Raw genomic sequence first — 18,099 nt, forward strand, 5'->3', positions numbered from 1 at the left:
GGGAGCCTACCTGGGGCTGTGCTCCCGGGCGGCAGCAGCCTGGGCCTGCTCAGCCCCCACCGACAGCAAGGCCATGGCGCTCACAGTCTCGGCCTCCTCCGTCTCACCAGCCTGGGCCTCCCGCAAGGAACGGCCCAGACCAGTGGCAAACCTCTGCACACAGCTCCAGTGTTTGCCTGTGGAAGAGGGATGGCCAGGGGGTCAGGGAGGGCACACAAACCCATAGGTACACCCCAGCCCTGGCACTCCCACAAACCCTGCCCCCAATCAGGCTGAGATCTGCGCCCCTCCACCTGTCCCCACGCACTCTGGATCTCGATGACTTTCTCTAGTGTGGTTACTGCATTGATGTTGGGCTTTTGCTGTAAGACTGCCTCATCCAAGGGCTGTAGCTGATAAGAGAAAGAAAAAAGCTTAGATTGGGGTGATGTCACCTGCCCCTCTAAATGTCCTCATTCAGCCCCAGCCATCCCTCATGATGGGGCTGGCATACTCAGAAAGCTTTCCCAGCCAGCTGCTAGCAGCCTGTGGGTACTACTCAACCCAGGGAGGTACACGTTTTTGCTGACCGCTCACCCCTGGCCTATTGTTTCCTCTTGTGACCCCCTCACCTCCACGCTAAGCAGAGCTGAGACACAGGCCTCAGAGGCATCACAGATGGCGGTCAAGTCGTGGCCTCCCTCCAGGGCCAGCACCACCCGGCCCCCTGCCAGCGTCATCAGCTGCCTGGTCAAGTGGCCAAAACCTTTGGATGGATGAAGGAAAGAGGATGAAATGGTAAAAAATATCAATTCAAGAGACAGAAAGAAGGGAAAGAAAAAGAAACAAGAAGAGGACAAATAGCACTAAATTAGATGGAAAATATAAACCCACATATATCCATAATAATAATCAATGATAGTGACTAAGTAATCCAGAGACAAAACATAAGACAGGCTGAGAAAATCAGTTACATGCTATGGTATAGGGCGCATCACTGAAAGGCCAGGGACTGGTTGGAAAGCTCCAACCCCATGGCTCCAGCAGAAGATATTTATCCTCTGCGACCCCACTTCTTCCTGCTGCCCCCCAGGGTTGGCAGAAGGAGGGTGAAAGGAGCTAGCAAGATGATTCCAAGCCTTAGACCTTATCTACCCCCTGCCCTTCCCTTCCCCTGGAATATCAGTCTGTTCCTTGCCCCATGTCCCTGCTTGATTTCTTCTTCACTGTTCTACACCCTCCCTCAAACTCCCAACAGGCTTACATCTGGCGGTGACAGAATAGCCACCAAGTGGAGACAGATGTCCTTCAACAGCATCAAACCCAGCGGAGACTAGGACCACATCAGGTGAGAACTCATGGGCAATGGGCATCACCACTGTCCTGCAAAGGGATGGCCCAAGCTGACCCCAGCAGATGGCCAGGCCAGGCCTCGTCCCCTCTGTTCTCTTCTAGGAGAGCACACTCCTCCACCCACATTGAACTGAGCACCTGTTGCCCCTCCCACCACCAGACCCAGGGGCTACCATCTCTCCCTTGGCCCTTCTCAAACCCACCTGAAGGCTGTCAGGTACTCCACATCTCCAATGGGGGGATCCACACCTCCTGTCCATGCCACATTCACATTGTACCCCACGCCTGGCCCTCCACCGACCTAGCACCAGGATTGGGAAGGGGTTATTCTCACTGCCTGGGGATCTCTGACATTGACCCGCCCTCACCCCTGCCTCCAAGGCGTCACTCCACTGACCTCTGCTGTGCCTGAGAGGCAGTCAGACCTGTGAGGTCCTCCCACTAGGAGCCCCTGAGATGCCCCAGGGACCAGCACCACTATGGACTTCAGTGGCTTCCTGCCAGGGCCCATCCTGCCACCTCCCTGAGGGGCCTGCATGTAGGCCCAGGAGCTGTACCTCTTCAGGAGCCCCAGAGCCTGGAAAGAAGTTCCCATTGTCATAGCGATGCAGGGAGATGTAGAGCACAGACGGATCACTGTAGAATGCTTGCTGGGTGCCATTGCCATGGTGAATGTCCTGGTAGGGAGAGGTGAAAACATCAGGAAAATGGCCCAAGCTCTGACCCTAAGGTCAAAAATTCACTCCGATGAGCTCTGGGGGTGAGCTTACCCGTGGCTCCAGGGCATCTGCACTCTGTTTACAACAGGACTGCCTACCCTACTTCTCTAACTGGAGTCTGCACAACTGAATTATGTACCACTTAGGGGCTATACAAAGCCACGGGTCAAATGTGGTTTAACTCTCTGCAGAACCCATTCTACTGAACAGTTTTGGAGAAATATTAGGGATGGTAAGGAACTAAAATTAGCAGATCATAGCTGGGATTGTAGCTCAGTGCAAGAGCACTTGCCTAGCATGTGTGAGGCATTGGGTTCGATTCTCAGAACCACATATAAATAAATAAAATAAAGGTCAATCAACAACTAAGAAATATTTTAAAAGTTAAAAAATAAAATAAGTAGATCAATTCTGAGGAAGGATCCAGCCTTTTCCCCTGAGGATTAAATGCAGGGACACCACTGAGCTACTTCCCCAGCCCTTTTATTTTTTATTTTGAGACAGGGTCTCTCTTAAGTTGCTTAGGGCCTTGCTAAGTTGAGGCTGGCCTTGAACTTGGTGGTCCTCCTGCCTGAGTCTCCTATTACTTCTGGCTAAGAGTACAGGTGTGGGCTGGGGATATAGCTCAGTTGGTAGAGTGCTTACCTCACATCACAAGGCCCTGGGTTCAATCCCCAGCATCACCAAAAAAAAAAAAAAAAGACTCCAGACGTGCCCCACCATGCCTGAGAATCTAAATTTAAATAAAAAATTTTTTGGTGCTAGGAATTGACCCAGGGGGTACTTTATCAATGAGCCACATCCTCAGTCCTTTTATTTTTTATTTTGAGAGAGGGTCTCCCTATGTTGCTAGGGGCCTTGTTAAGTTACTGTGGCTAGCCTCAAACTTGTAATCCTCCTGCTCAGCCTTCCAAGTCACTGGGATTACAGACATGGGCCACCATGCCCAGTTAAATGAATTTTAAAGCCCAAATTGGAATTCCAAAATTTCACCCTTGCTAAGGATTGCTCCAGATGACCTCCCTGAGCAGTGAGTGAGTGGTGTGTGTTTTTCTATCATTGGGGCAAGATCTGAGACGCATTCACAGCAGCAGGGGCAGAAATGCAGCATTCTCAGCTAAGTGATCTTGGGTAGGTCACCCAGGGCCTTATTTGTAGAAATGGACATCCTACTTTTTACTACTAGAGGTAGCTAGGAGAAGCATGGTATATCAAATACTAGTTGGGTTCCTAAAAAACAGCTAATTCTGCAGGGTGGAAGAGAAAATGGCTTCTAGCAGTGGTGGTGGCACACCTATCTACTGTAGGAAATCCTTCAGCTGCTTGAGGCTGCCAGGTGGAGGCCAAGGTGGACAGAGGCTAAAAGTCCTCTCGGATCTCTAAAGGAGAGGAGGAAGCCCTACTGGAACCTGAGGACTGGGCTGACGATCCAGCAGAAGGGATGTAGGATTCATCAGTCATCAGGAGTGAGTCCCAGTGCCACCCTGAGGCAGAGTGGGATGCTTGCAGGGAACAGGACTTCCTGAAGGCTGCCCCTGGCCTAGCTCTCTGCCCACCTTGCCCAGCCTCTCCAGCCCACTGCCTACCCAGTCCACGATGAGGACCTTGCCCACGTTCAGCTTCTGCTGCAGGAGTTTAGCTGTGATGGCTACAGAGTTGAAGAAGCAGAATCCCCTGAGGGGGCGGGGGAGAAAAGGGTGGGGAGGTCAGCTTCAGGTTAGGTGAGGTTCACTTAAAGAGCAAAAGACAGGAAGGGCCAAGGGCAGAGGCTTAGGGTGGGGATGGAGTGGCACTCACATGGCTGTGGATTCCTCTGCGTGGTGTCCTGGGGGCCGGATGATGGCAAATCCATTCTGAAGAGGTGCAGGCAGAGGTACAGAAAAAAGAGTCAAGAAAGCAAGGTGGCACCGGAGAAGGGTGGACACAGCAAGAAGCACGAGCCAGGCAGGGAAGGGAACACACGGTTACAACCTCAGCCACGGGCCTCTTGGGCAGGCAGGAAGGAAGTCCCTGCCCTTGAAACACTCACCAGAGCACAAGGCGTGAATGCTTGTCCCTCATGCCCCTCAACCCCTAGCTGTCCCTAGTACTGTCACCTTCTCCCCACCTTGGCACCTGAGTTAAGGCTGTAAAGGATAGTGCCTCTCTGAAGGGAAGTCAAGGCTGTCCCTGTTCCTCAGTCCTGAGGATGCAGGACAAGCCAAGGAGTGCCAAGGCCGTGAGCACACTCTCACCTTCAGCTCTCCTGCAGCCACCTTGAAGGCCAGCTCTACCAGGCAGCCCACTGCCATGCGCACAGCACTGGAAGAGTGCATCTCATTCCACACAGTGTCACTGTCCACCTGCAGGGTCAGGAGAGTGCGCTTCAGTGGCCCCTTGCACGAGGAGGACAAAAATGCCTTCTGCAGCAGTGACCAGTGGTGGGTAGGAGCTGCCTGCCCACCCCCCCACACACACACTGGCACACAACCTACTCACCCCAATGCCCCCACAAGGCAGCATGGCGTACATCTTCTGGCTGATGGGGCCTGCAGGGAAGGACAGAGTGACTTTGGAAGTTGCCTCAGTTGCCACGTATACAGGTTGAGCTCTGCAGAGGGCAGTGAACTCAGCCACAGAAAATGAAGGCTTAGACCCAAGCACAGGCCAGGCCTCTGCAGTCCACACCAGTTGGGAACTGTTTGTCCCTTGTTCTGTGGGGTATCCTCCCTCTAGGGACAGATGGCAGGGGTATGACAGGCTGAGGAGAGGAACAAAGCACCCCCCACCAAAACAACCCATCACTTTCATCCTGCTGTCTAGCATCCTCCAGCATGTTCTGGCCAGGTTGAATTTATGTTAATGGTACCTCTGGAGGTACATGACATGGCAACCATGTCACCTCTGCCACAGGGATGACCTGGGCCCATCAGAACGGCATACCTACACTGGCCAGGTCTTTCTGACAGCCCCTATTCCACCCACGCGGAAGACATGCCCTGCCCGCACCCTGCCGGCCAGCCTACCGAGCAGCTTCTTGCTGTCCAGCTTCTGCCGGTTGAGGGGGCTGGTCCCATAGAGCAGGGTGTGGTATTCAGAGTGCACTGTCTGGATCTCCTCCAGAGTGGCTTTGCGACCCCGGATCCGCTGCCAGGGGGAGGGCAGAGAGTCCAGTCAAGGGCTACACTGAAGGCTCAGCTCCCTTGACGCCCAAACTCTGTCTACAGAGCCCAGGGCCATGAACCCATCTGGTGGTCTCAGGAGATCCAAAGGATTTTGAGCAACTATGTCCTGACCCCCTGAGAAGCCTACTCCAGGACTTTTCCCCATGGTCTGGGGACCATGAGGGAGGGACACAGGGAGGTGTCTGTGGGAGTGCTCCAAGGGCTGGGGTTGGAAAGAAGTTTCACTAGTAGGGGAGAAAGGGAGGCTCTGGCTGAACTGAAGCTGGGTCTGGAGGAAGGGAGCGCTCTCACCTCACACTTACTAAGCAGGCCCGTCTCCTGCAGCCGGGACCAGATGCTCTGGATGCGGCCGGCGTGTTCGGGGTGCACATGTGTGTTCCCACACATGCACTGGTGCTTCAGCATGAACGTGTCGTAGACTACGCCTGGGCCACAGACCCTCATGTCAGCCAGCACTGCTCTGGGCCCAGAGTCTCAGCCTGGCCACCATGACCCTCAGCAGTGTTCACCCACCCCCTGAATACCTGCCCTCACCCATACTGGCCACCCAACAGTGCTGCCCTGCCCTTGACACCCCCACTGGTTTTGATATTGGCCCACTGCCCCGACGATGGAACATCTTCCTTCACCCCCATCCTCTCCCAGCTCCTGTGTGCTGCTTCCCATTGGTGAGATGGGAACATCCTTAGGCAAAATGTGCCCTCTTAGAACCCAATCTGTGGAAGCCTCATGGGGAGGCTGAGGCCTCAATTTGAACCCCACAGGGAGGAGAAGAAGCTAGAAAGGCAAAGACCCAAAAGAGAGTGGGCTCTCTCTACCCAGGGTGTTAGGGCTCGCGAGGTGATGTACAGAATCAGACACACTCAGTGGTAATGATTTGGCCTAGAAAACAGTGCTGCCCAGTTGGTAGAGGCAGGGCTGCCCGTTCTCCTGTCTGGGGCAAAAAGTTACTTCCACTACCATGAATAGCTGTGGGGGATAGGGAGAGATAAAGGCCCACCTTCCCTCCCTCCAGGGTATGAGGGGACCTGGATGCTACACAGAAGAATAACTGCTGGTGGTGGTGCTCACCTGTGGTGAAGAGGTGCTTGGTGGGCTGTTCCGGGGGACTCTTCATGCCCCCAGGGGCAGCAGGTGAGGACTGGGTGCGGCCCAGGGCCTGATGGGGCACAGTGGCCAGGCTGAGGGGTGCCTGGTACACCTGCAGTGGCTGCAGCTGCTGAGCATCTGTGAACAGCTAAAAGGAGCAGGAAGAACCTGGGTGAGGCTCAGCCTAGATAGGAGTGAAGACAGGTGCCCTTGGGGCCTCCAGGGGGCCCCCAATCCAGCACTTTTCTTGCAAGTCTTCTCCTTCCCCCACCTCCTCCCACTTGCTCCCTCCAGGGACAGAAGACACTCCAGCCTTGCCATCTCCTCTTAGGTGGGGAGGGTTGGGGGGATGTGATGAGTCACACCAAAGAGTAGCATTGAGGTAAGAGGCTGAGGAGCGGGGGCGAAGCGGGGGTGGGATGAGTCAGGCCCGGAGGGCTCAGCTGTGTCCGCAATGAATGGAGCGAGCACTAGTCGCGCAAGCAAGGCAGACTGTAGTAACAGTGGGGGCGTGTGTGTACACACTCACACATGCACGCAGAGACCGACGCACAAGCGGCCGACGCAGGCACAAACGCATATACACACAGGACACGTGCATGTACACACACGCACACACACACACCAAAGCGGAGAGGCGGGGGCAGTCACAGATGCAGGGGGGCTGGCAGACATGCGCAGGCAAAGCTCAGGGACCAAGAAAAGCGGCTCCTCCCTTCTACTCCCTCCTGGCCTCTCTTCCCCTTGATCTCTTCAGAAAGCTACTCCTGACAGCCTGGCAACTGCACTGTTGGGGAAAGGGACAGGCAGGCAAGGGTGGAAAAAGGGGAAAAGTGGTGGGGACCAAGAGCCGGAACCAGGGCTGGGGGCACCTTTTTGTAAGCAGCACTGGACTCTTCCAAGTCTGGCCCCTCATCGGGGCCACTCTCGCCCTCTTCATCCTTGACCTGGATGCAGTCATCGTCGTCCTCCTCCACCTCCTCCTCCTCTTCCTCCTCCAGGTCTTCCTGTGTGCTCTCGCTCTCTGTAGAGCCTTCCCGGGGCATGGTCAGCGCTCCTTCCCCCAGCAAAGCCTCCTGCTGCTCTGTCAGTTCCTCCTCTGTCTCCTCAGGGTGGGTAGTAGGCTGCCTGGGCAGCTCCCCTGTCTTGGTGAGGATCTGGGAGCAGAATGTAGGGTGCATATCAGTAGGGGGAGGGGCGCAGCTGTGCTGCCCGCCTGGTCTGTCCTTCCCAGCCTTCTCCCAGGCAGCTGCCAGCCCACACAGAGCTTCTATTAAGCTGGAAAAACTCAAGGGGGCGCCTCTGAGCAAACACCCACCCAGGACAGACTGAGCCACTAACTCTTCCTACCAGCCAGATCTTTCCTGGCCACAGCCCTAGGACATTTGCCTCCCTTCTAGAATACCTTGCCCAGCTGCAACTGCTGCTGCTTCTGCTTCTCCAGGAACTGCTGATGCTGCTGTTGCATGACCAGCTGCTGCAGGGCCTGGGGACTCTGTGGCAGTGGTGAGGACTGAGTGCGGCTCAGGGGCCGGTGCCGCGGGAGCTTGCCCACTGTCCGCATGCTGGTGGCCACACGTTCACCTGTCACCAACGGGGACTGCCCATGGAGCGGCACTATGAAGGCAGGGGAGGGGAGTAAATGCTGTTGACATTGGCAGGGCACAAGGCCCACCCTCAATCCCCCCACAGCCCAGATCTCCCTTCTAGACTATCACCACTAAATACTCAGAAAAAAACTCAGAGGGGCCTGAGGTACCCCATCCCCAAACTCCAACCCCACTTCTCCCCTCCTACATCTCAGGCACTGTCCCCAGCGAGCCCTCCTGTATTCACCATTCTCAGTTTGCTTAATTTAGTGTTCATGTTGTCCTAGGTCCTCCATGCGGGTAAACTGCAACTACTTTCTCCAATTGCAATACGACCTTCCTGATCATGAACCCCATGGGCCAGTATCTCGTATCCTTCAAACAGAACTTCTACCATGTCAACAAGTTCTTAAGGGCTGATTGTCTAAAACTGTCTAATACCATAGCTACTGGCTATATGTGACTACTGAGCCCTTGAAACGTGGTTTGTCTACATTGACATGTGCTAGAAGGGTGAATTACACACTGGATTCCAAAGACGTAATATGAAACAAAAAGTGAAATTCCTCATTGATAAGTCTATATTTATTAAGTGTTGAAATAATATTCTAGACATGTTAAACATATAATATGAAATTAATTCTATCTTTGACTTGTTTTTGCACCGAGGACTAAACCCGGGGGCTTGAACTGTTAATCTACATCCCCTTAATTCTTTTTATTTCTTTTTTGAGATAGGGTCTCCCTAAATTTCTAAGGCTGGCCTTGAACTTTCATATATATATTTTGGTTGTAGCTGGACACAACACCTCCATTTCACTTATTTATTTTTATGTGGTCCTGAGGATCCAACCCAGGGTCCTGCACGTGTGAGGTGAGCACTCTACGCTGAGCCACAACTCCAGCCCCTGGCCTTAAAATTTCAATCCTCTTGCCCCAGTCTCCCTATTTGCTGGGATTATAGGCATGTGCCACTATGCCAAGTTTCTTTCTTTTTTGTGTGTGGTGCAAGGGATTGAACCCAGGGCCTTGTGCAAGCGAGGCAAGCACTCTACCTATGGAGCTATATCCCCAGCCCTCTTTTTAAAATTTTTAATGTAACTACTAGAGAGCTTTAAATTTCATATATGGTTTGTATTGTTTCTACTGAATAGTGCTGCTCTGGAATATGAACTCGTGATGATAGCAAATTCCGTAGGGGGGCTGGAGATGTGGCTCAAGCGGTAGCGCGCTCACCTGGCACGCATGCGGCCCGGGTTCGATCCCCAGCACCACATACCAACAAAGATGTTGTGTCCGCCGAAAACTAAGATATAAATATTTTTTTTAAAAATTCTCTCTCGGGCTGGGCATGCGGCTCGGCCCAGGTTCGATCCTCAGCACCACATACCAACAAAGATGTTGTGTCCGCCGAGAACTAAAAAATAAATATCAAAAATTCTCTCTCTCTCTCTCCTCTCTCACTCTCTCTTTAAAAGAAAAAAAATTCTCTCTCTCTCTCTCTAAAAAAAAAAAAAGAAAAGAAATAATCCCTTTAAAAAAAAAAAAAGAAAATTCTGTAGATATCTGATATTTTCAGAATGTAGAAAACTGTTGATGGCCGTGGCAGAGCTGGAGAGTATCCCTAGCTGCTTCTCCCTAACATTTGGTCCTTATTTGGTCCCCCATAATAGCCAAATGCCCCTCCCTGGCAGAGCCACCTGCCCACTCACCAGCAATGAGGGTACTCTGCTGCCGGGCCTGCTCCAGCAGCAGTACATGCTGCAGCAGAGAGGCGTGCCCATGCGGGCTCGTGTCACCCTCCAGGGCCACGCCTAGAAGGCAGCCAGGGATGGAGGATGTGCTCATGAACTTGCCCGTCAGTGTGCCACCCTGCCGCAGGGACTGAAGGGCCTGCCTCTCAGCCTCCTGCTGCGTCGACAGCTTCGGGGAGGCCTGGCAAGAGATGACAAAGGAAGGGAGAGGTGAAAAAGAAGGGAGAGAAGGCAGAGGCTTATACTCCCCTAGTCATACAGCCCTCATCTACCCTCTTCCAACCCTTCCATCCCAGATGGCTCTGGATAGGGCCATCTGAGCTCCCTCAGGGCCTTGGGAATGAAAAAGTCTCAGCTGCGAGCATGCAGGACACCCCCAAGACCAGAGGGAAGATGGGGTATGTGCCCTGTACTTACGGTGAGGTGTGAGTTGGTGACAGTGACTGTGGCCTGCAGCCCTAGGGAGATGTTGGGCAGAGAAGGAGACGTGTAGAGGCTAAACTGGTTGGGGGAGCTGTCCAGAGGGAGGGCCCGGTGCTGGGGGAGCATCTGGGAAGGAGGTGGAGAGACAGGCATGAGAGCAAGCAAGGGGAGACAGTGAAGGAGCGAGGCCTGGGGTCAGCCAAGGACCTGCATGGTGCTCCATTCTCCCCACCCTGAGTTCCAACTGGGGTAACTGAGAGAGCCCTTTGGGGCTTGGGGGACAAATCTCCCTTTGAGGCAACATGTCCAAGCATGGACTCCACACAGGCACAGAGGTACACTCTCAGGCACACTCTCAGCCAGATTGGAAGGAGTTGCACTCTTCCTTCCAAGGGAAAAAAAGCAGTTCGGTGTCCCCACCCCCCCTTCCCCGCCAGCCTCAGTCAGGCCTGTACCTCGGTGGGGATGTTGGGGACTGAGCCAGTAAAGCCATTCTCAGCGATGGTGCTGTGGGAGCTGTTGGGAGAGCTGGGGCCAGAGCCGGGCGCACTGTTACACACAGACGACACTACAGAAGAAGTGGCTGTCACCTGGGCCTGCTCCAAGCCACCCCCACTCCCAGGTCCTCAGAACAGGGACACAGAAGAGCCCTTACCCCCAGGCCCAGCGCCTGTAATCTCCACTGCTCTCTTCTTAAAGGTGCTAATAACAGTCCCATCTTTTCGTCGCAGGAGGGGACTGCTTCTCCGTTCAGCCACCTTCTGTTTTAGCCTTGAACGCACTTTCAAATTGGGTTCAGAGGCTGGAGAGAAGGTAGCCAGGGCTCAGACATATCCACACACCTGCAGCCAGCCCACCACGGTCAGAGCTGGCTCACAGGGCAGTCCTGCCCCCTGGACGTTCCCACCCCCACCCCAGGAGCCATATTCCGGGAGGCCAGATCAGGGTGCTCACATACCTGTTTTGCGGAGGGGGAAGTCATCACGGCTGTCGTAGGGCCCAAGCAAAGGCAGTTTATAGGAGGGAGGCGTCCCTGGAGGGCCGCTCTGGGGAGGGGAACTCTGGTCCAAAGAAGCATGGTGGGCTCCCCTGGGGATGGGACAGATCTAGGTTACTACCCACCACTGGACATGCCACCAGGCAGTTTATAGTTATGGAAAGTCCACTGCACATATGTAAGGACAGAAAATGAATCCTTGAGAGGGGAATAAAGAGAGTCTCATCCCCAAGGAGCCTGCCAAGCCTGAACATGGCCACAAGGCAGATGCTGCTTGTTATCACGGAGTCAGGCAGACCTTAAAAAGGACCCCTGTTCCCACACCTGCCTCCCAGAGTTGTTACCAGCATTTGGGGTGCTGTGGGAGGGAATGGTTGAGGCCGCCTGGCGTGGGCTCCTTCGACTTTGACAAGAGGAATTCCTGGAGCCTCAGTTTCACTTCGGTGCTGGCGATGGCGCCTGCAGGGTAGGGCACAGGTGACTTGGGTGCTTGTGTGAGAGGCAGGGCGGGACTCCCAGGCAGTGGAATGCCTGCCCACCTGCCCGGCAGGGCCTTACTCTCTTTGCTCTTCTCCTTGTTGCGCAGGATGAGCAGCTGCTGCTCCAGCCTCTGCTTCTCCAGCTCTTCTTGCCGCTGCTGCTCCCGTTGCCGCTGCTGCTCCAGCTCCTGTTGCCTCTTGGCTGCCAGCATCTCCTGCTGCTGCTACAGGGGCACAGAGGTGGGAGTGCTGTGAGCCATCAAGCAAGGGAGCGGCTCTGTGTGGCCCATGCCCCCCTTACTCACCTTGAGGTGCTTCTGCAGCTGGACCTCATGCTGCCGCGTCAGGTGGTCATGCTGTTTCTGGAACTCTGCAAACAGAAGCTGCTTCTGCAGCTGCTGCTGCTGCTTGAGCGCCAGGAGCTCCTGCTGCAGTTGCTGCTCCCGCAGGGCCGGGTCCACAGGGCCAGCCAGAGCCCCCCTCAGCTCCACAGGGCTGGGGCTGCCTCCACCCCCACCCCCGATGGAGCTGGGCATGGCTCCTGGCAGCACCGGCTTTACCTCCACTGTGGGCACAAGAGATAGGAGTGGTCAGTGGGCCCATTCCCAGATCTCACTAGGCCCTGGCAGACAGGACTGGGGCCCAGGAGACTACCAGGCAGGACTACCAGACCCAAAAGAATAGAAAAGTCAAATCCCTCTGCCCATGCATTCAGCCTTCCATCTTCATTAAATGAAGGTAAAGTCATGAACCTCAATTAGAAAACACGCATCAGGACTGGGAGTGTGGCTTAGTGGTAGAGTGCTTGCCTAGCTTGTGTGAGGCCCTGGGTTTGATGCACTATAGCAGGGAGAAAAAAAAAATTTAAATGCATGAGCATAAAGCTTGGTAGCAGATTTTAATAATACTGTCATTGACAGTTATCACCACTGGGCATTTTACATGAATGACTCATTTAAATTGCATAGTTACCTGACTTAGGTGCTATTATTATATCTCATTTTATAGATAAGGAAATTGAGGTTCAGAGAGGTTTAAGTGACTTGACAGGACACACAGCTGACTGAAGAACCAGGATGTGATCCAGGTCTTATACTTTTATTTACCGTCACTGTCTTATCTCCATCTCTCAGCATCATGCCCCCACTGAAGTCAATGGTAGAAGAGAAACTGAGGCATAGAGGTTGGTTCTAGAACTGCTGTGGTTAGCAGCCAGGGACCCAGGTAAATCCAGGTCTGTGGAGACTTTCTGGACACCCCCCTGCACTTCCCTTGGTTTTAGCCAGCTGGGAGAGATGGGGCAGGAAGGGGAGGTATAGGAATGGGGGTGGGACCAGGGAAAGGGGGTGCAGGGCTGCACCAAACCAGGGACAGGAGGGGGCTGGGAGTCAGCCTGGCTTCCTTTGCTGGATTATCTCCTTTCAACAGTTTTATTGTAATTACCCTGAAAATGCCGCTATATATAGAGTGAGCCAAACAGCAGCTGTGCTTGGGGGGAGGGGAATGAGAGAATGGGCAGGCAGGGAGGAGGTGGGAGGAGGAGACAGGAAAGGAAAAGGAATCAGACAGGAAGAAGGGTTATGGCAGGGGGAGGGCTGGAGCTGTGGCAGGACCTCACGCTCCAGCTCCAGGGAGTCTCTTCTGGAAAGAGGCAAAGGGGTCTAATAGGTGGCTGACACCTAGGGTCCAGCCCCCATGTGGGTAATGGGCCAAGGGGCCCCACAGAGCGCAAAAGCTTCCAATGGATTTATGGGAAGGCTGGGTCTCGACCTCTTGATCCCCGGGCACTGTCCTTGGTCAATGACTGTCACTACTCCCCACCACTGCTCTGTGGTTGCCAGGGCAACTGGGCAAACACCACTCCAGCAGAGAGCCCCAAGCCCAGCCCACACCCCACAAAGCCTACTGACGCCAGCAGGAAAGGGAAGGCAGGATACTGAAGCCTGGGAAGGAGGAAGCGAGAAGGGCAGGGCCAGCCCATCTTGTTTCTTTTCCATTTTTTTTCTCCAAAGCAAGCCTTCACTTTCTTTATGACAGCCCAGGGAGACCACAACGGCTGGGAGACACTCCTGCGGCAAAATGGTCCACTGTAGCCCAGGCAGAGAAGATGGGATGGCAACATCCTGATGGCTGCCAGCAAGCAGGCCCAGGCTGCCACCGCCACTCCACATAAGAAAGGGAAGGGCACTGGAAGAAGGCTCAACGAGACACCCGGTACCCGGTCCATGGGCCTGGATTTCTCCAGAGAACCCAGCAACTGAGGCAGGGTCAAGGCCACAGAAGGTCAAGGCCATGTCACTCTCAGGCCTAAATAAGCCTCTGGGACCCAGTAGAGGCAGGGGTGGGTGGGAGAAGGTAAAGCCTGAGCAGTACGTCTCTCTCCATCCACCACCCCTTCTCCCCACAGCACTGTTGGGCACATTCCTCTGTGGTTTTCCCGTCAGCCGCACTGACGACTCTGCGGCCACCAAGCCAGAGCCACATCTGCAGGAGTGGCCAGATGTGGCCAAGAGGGTGGAGTTTTTTACACACACACACACACACACACACACACACACACACACAGTATCACTCTCTCCAAACCCAAGTCCTGTCCCAGCACCAGGAGAAAGGGCCCTTGAAAACTGCAGAGGGCCTTTGTAGAAGTGACCAGCCCTAGTCGGGGTTTAAAGCAGGGTGGCAAGCAAGGAGCCAATGGCCAGCCTCAGCTCTCCCCAGCCCCTGTGGTGTTCGGCAAGGCCCCAGGCTGACTGGAGAGTTATGTGTTCCTAGGCAAGGCTGGATTGGCCCGTGACACTGATCACTAAGCCAAGAGGTAGACGGGCTTCAACCTGCTACTCCCGGCAGAACTGGGGCTGCGGGAGCCGGATGCCAGCCCGCCCGACCAGGGAAGGGCAGGGGTCCAAGCACTCCTGGCTCCCAACAGATAACCCTGCTTCAGGCTGGAACTGCAGCCAGGAGGGCTGGCTTCCCTTGCAGGAGCCCTGAGGAGAGCACACGGGTTCAGACAAGGGGAATCTCCCACCACCACCACTGAGATGGTGGGCCCAGCACTGCAGCAGGAGCCACAGCCCCATTGGTATGCAGGTGGCGGGCAGCCAGAGGGCTCTGCCACACAGCCTTGCTCCTATTCGAGGAGCAAGCACAGACAATTGGAGAATGTTAATTTGCGGCAGCAGGCAGCTCCCCAGGGGGCTGCCAGATAAGCAACCTGGCACCATCCAAAAATGGAAGGGGCCATGGCTGTTTAGCTGGAATCAAGAAATGAGAGTCTTGGAAACCCAAGGATGTAATCTTCCAGGCACAGGACCTAGAACCTGGATGTCCCTGGACCCCCTTTAGGATATGTGCCTCTGCCAGCTGGGCATGAGCAGAGTAGGTGGTGGCAGCTGCCATCAAACCAAGCACCTGGAAGGGGAAGTAGGTGTGTCATGATAGGACTAGGCTCTTGGCTGCCTCCTGGCGGACCAAGAAAGGCTGAGAACCTCATAAAAGAAAAAGATTAGGTAGAGGGGTACTGCTCCCCAAGAGGATAGGTTGGGAGCTCTGCTAGCAAAGAGCCCTTGAAGGACTAGGAAAAGGGTCAGTGTCACATGGGTCCTTCCCTCACCTTCTAGGCTTTCACTCTGCCAGAGAGGTGCAGAGAACTGAGGGGCCAGACAGCCACCATCACAACCTCCTGTGGAGGGAAGTAGCAGGGCTCTAGGGGCACCCTGCTCCAGACTCTTCCCAGGGCATTCAGACCCTTCCTTCTCCTGAGAATAAGGAACAAGTAACAACACCGTCCTGTCCTCTTGCCTCATGCAAGGCTTACTCACGCTGCCTCCCTGGAAAAGCTCCAGTGGCCAGGTGTTTCAAGCCATCAGAGTGGCCCTGCAGAAACCAAGCTCTGGCTCAGGAGGGGCTACCCTGCCCACTTTATAGGCACAACAAGGCAGCAGTGACACCTTAGTGATACTTCTTTCTCAACCTACTGCCTCTCTCCTTTCCCTGAAACCCATCAGCCCCAGTGGGTTCCCATAGCAGATTCTTCAGGCAGCATAAAAAGTAGCCGGGCTCCTCCTCTGGGGGAGACAGTGCAGGTGCTGATGGGGTAACCCTGAGACTACTGCCAACATAGCCTTAGTCTAAAAAGAGGGCTACTGCCTCCAAGAAGACAAGAGGCTCTGGGCCATGAGAAGCAGGTCTTGGCAGTGCTTTGGGAACCAAGGTTCAAAATAAGAAACAGATCTAGCTGCCTGAGAGCAAAGCCAAGCCTGTGCCTGATCTGAGCCACAAGCCAGGCCCCCACTCCGTGCTCTCTCTGGGAGACAACATCAGCAATTCAGAACCCTTGTGCCATGAACTCTGGCCAGAGGGAAGGAGGACCTTTAGTTTCCCCTAGAGAAGCCCTGGAGTGGCCCAGGGTGTGGAACCTGCTGGGCACCAGCTCCAAAAACCCTCCTCTAGGACCCACCAGCCATAAAAGACTAAGGGAGGAGGGGACCCAGGATAAGGGAGCATTAAGCTGCTTGTGACATTTAAGGACAGAAACAAGGCCTGTGCAGGCAATCCCTGGATCTGAGGAGCTGCCTTCCCTAGAGGGGACAGGGTAAAAGGGAACTTTGAGATCACTGATCTGTTTTCAAGCCCTTCCTGACACAAGCAAGGAAAACAAGCTTCTCAGGCTGCTGTGGAAAGACCCATGGGCTAAACAGCAGAAAAATAGGGATCCAAACCCGGGTGGTTTGACGCCTAGCACAGGAAGGAGCCCTCTGAACACAACTGTACCCAGCTCCAACATAGGGCATCTCTCTAGAGAGCCCAGACTTGGCAGCCCCCCAAGAGGGTGGCATCTTCCACCAGCATCCATGGGCCCTCAGGACCTCCCTCTCCAGGATGAACAGTGGGCAGCTTCCTTGAATATCTAATTACCTTGTTCTGTCCTTTGGAGAGTGTGGAAAGACTCTTGTCCTTGTCCTGCCTTTGAGAGATTTTGGTAAGAGACAGAGAATAGCATTTCACACTTCTTGGCAGATGACCCCTCCCCACCAAAGATGTTTTCCCATGATCTATTTCTGTGCTCTTACGTGACTAGTGAGGCCAATTTAGGCTCAACAGGTTCTACCACAATTCAGACAGTATTTCCACATGTGCAGGCTGGGCATGACTCTCACCTAGCAAATTGCACAACTCATCAAGCAACACAAGCGAATGCACATCACGTAATGGTTAAGAGCGAGGACTCTGGAGTAAGAAATCGACAGGGTTCGAGGCAGCGCTACTTACTAGGGTAAGGTGTTGGCTACCTCTCCATGCTCCACGCAGGCATCTGCAAAATGGAGCAGAGCACCTATCTCTCAGAGCTGCCAGGCCTGGGAGAATGCCTGAGGAACTTGGCACAGGGCCTGGGAAGAGCTCTGGAGGTGCTAGTCAGGGCTATTATTAATGGCTCCTGACTTTTTATGTGTCCTGGACCCATTTGGCAATCTGGTGAAAACTATAGAGTACTTCTCAGAATGTTTCTTTTTAAAAAAATATTTATTTTATTTAAAAAAAATTTTGTAGTTGTAGATGGACAGTATGCCTTTATTTTATTTGTTCATTTTTATATGGTGCTAAGGATGGAACCCAGGGCCTCACGTGCACTAGCCGAGCTCTCTGCCGCTGAGCCCCAGCTCTAGCCCCTTCTCAGAATGTTTCTATGGGCCAGGGATGTAGCCCAGTGGTGGAGTGCAAGCCTGGATATGTGAGGCCCTGGGTCAATCCCCAGCACGAAAGAAAGAAAAAGAGAGAGAGAGAGAGAGAGAGAGAGAGAGAGAGAGAGAGAGAGAAATTTTCAAAGGGCACAAAATTAAATGCTGAGTTATCTCTTTCTCTTTTCGGGGGGGAGGGTGGTAAAGGGATTAGGATTGAACCCAGGGGTGCTTAACCACAGATTCACATCCCTTTTTAATATTTTATTTAGAGACAGGGTCTTGCCGAGTTGCTTAAGGTCTTGCTAAATTGCTGAGGCTGGCTTTGAACTCACAATCCTCCTGCCTCAGCCTCCAGAGCAGCTGGGATTATAGGGGGTGCACCACCAAACCCAGCTAAAATACAGAGTTTTAAGGATGACGGGCTCAAACTTCTGCCAGAGTGAGGACTTAGCTCTCACTTCAGACTGTTCAAAGGTCACTTTGTGGTCCTTTCCTATCAAAGCCCTTTGTGTGGGCCCCACACAAGCCAGAGCAGCCAGCAACAGGGTGCCAATATTAGAGATGAATCTCTGAGGGTAGTTTGCTCCCAGCTCTAGAATTTTCAGTCCATCTCACCTGCCTTGCCACCCCCAAGAAGGGTCACTGTCTTCTGTGGCTCAGGCCACAATAGCTGGGACGACCTTTGTGCCTCAAAACATTGCCTGACACAAATAAGCACACGTTTTCGTCCCTGCTCTGGGACCCCTGGACCCAAACAATCCAAAATTCTTCTCTGGTCTCTAGCCTCAGGGTGCTCCACTGCAGATGACACCCTCCCAGGATTATTCTATATCCTCCTGGAGCAAGGACCTGGGAAACCTTAAACCCTTCTTCCT

At 53.8% G+C, this 18,099-nt stretch overlaps 1 protein-coding gene across 4 annotated transcripts in view; it reads right to left on the reverse strand.

Moving 5' to 3' along the window:
* Hdac5 (histone deacetylase 5) overlaps positions 1-18,099 on the reverse strand; it is a 35,875-nt gene that overhangs the window by 181 nt on the left and 17,595 nt on the right. For all 4 annotated transcript variants that reach the window (XM_026412381.2, XM_026412380.2, XM_026412382.2 and 1 more), the window contains 23 exons: positions 11,852-12,111; positions 11,626-11,770; positions 11,412-11,526; positions 11,029-11,159; positions 10,726-10,872; positions 10,526-10,638; positions 10,065-10,196; positions 9,606-9,828; positions 7,710-7,921; positions 7,177-7,461; positions 6,287-6,452; positions 5,507-5,640; positions 5,057-5,177; positions 4,530-4,579; positions 4,286-4,393; positions 3,849-3,904; positions 3,638-3,725; positions 1,890-2,009; positions 1,536-1,633; positions 1,244-1,362; positions 612-745; positions 308-392; positions 11-176 (listed from right to left, as the gene is read on the reverse strand). In XM_026412381.2, coding sequence (XP_026268166.1) covers positions 11-176; positions 308-392; positions 612-745; positions 1,244-1,362; positions 1,536-1,633; positions 1,890-2,009; positions 3,638-3,725; positions 3,849-3,904; positions 4,286-4,393; positions 4,530-4,579; positions 5,057-5,177; positions 5,507-5,640; positions 6,287-6,452; positions 7,177-7,461; positions 7,710-7,921; positions 9,606-9,828; positions 10,065-10,196; positions 10,526-10,638; positions 10,726-10,872; positions 11,029-11,159; positions 11,412-11,526; positions 11,626-11,770; positions 11,852-12,111 — 3,208 coding nt within the window. The remainder of the gene's footprint in view (positions 1-10; positions 177-307; positions 393-611; positions 746-1,243; positions 1,363-1,535; positions 1,634-1,889; positions 2,010-3,637; positions 3,726-3,848; positions 3,905-4,285; positions 4,394-4,529; positions 4,580-5,056; positions 5,178-5,506; positions 5,641-6,286; positions 6,453-7,176; positions 7,462-7,709; positions 7,922-9,605; positions 9,829-10,064; positions 10,197-10,525; positions 10,639-10,725; positions 10,873-11,028; positions 11,160-11,411; positions 11,527-11,625; positions 11,771-11,851; positions 12,112-18,099) is intronic.

The sequence above is a fragment of the Urocitellus parryii genome, chromosome 7 (assembly GCF_045843805.1).
Source record: "Urocitellus parryii isolate mUroPar1 chromosome 7, mUroPar1.hap1, whole genome shotgun sequence".
Taxonomy (NCBI): domain Eukaryota; kingdom Metazoa; phylum Chordata; class Mammalia; order Rodentia; family Sciuridae; genus Urocitellus; species Urocitellus parryii.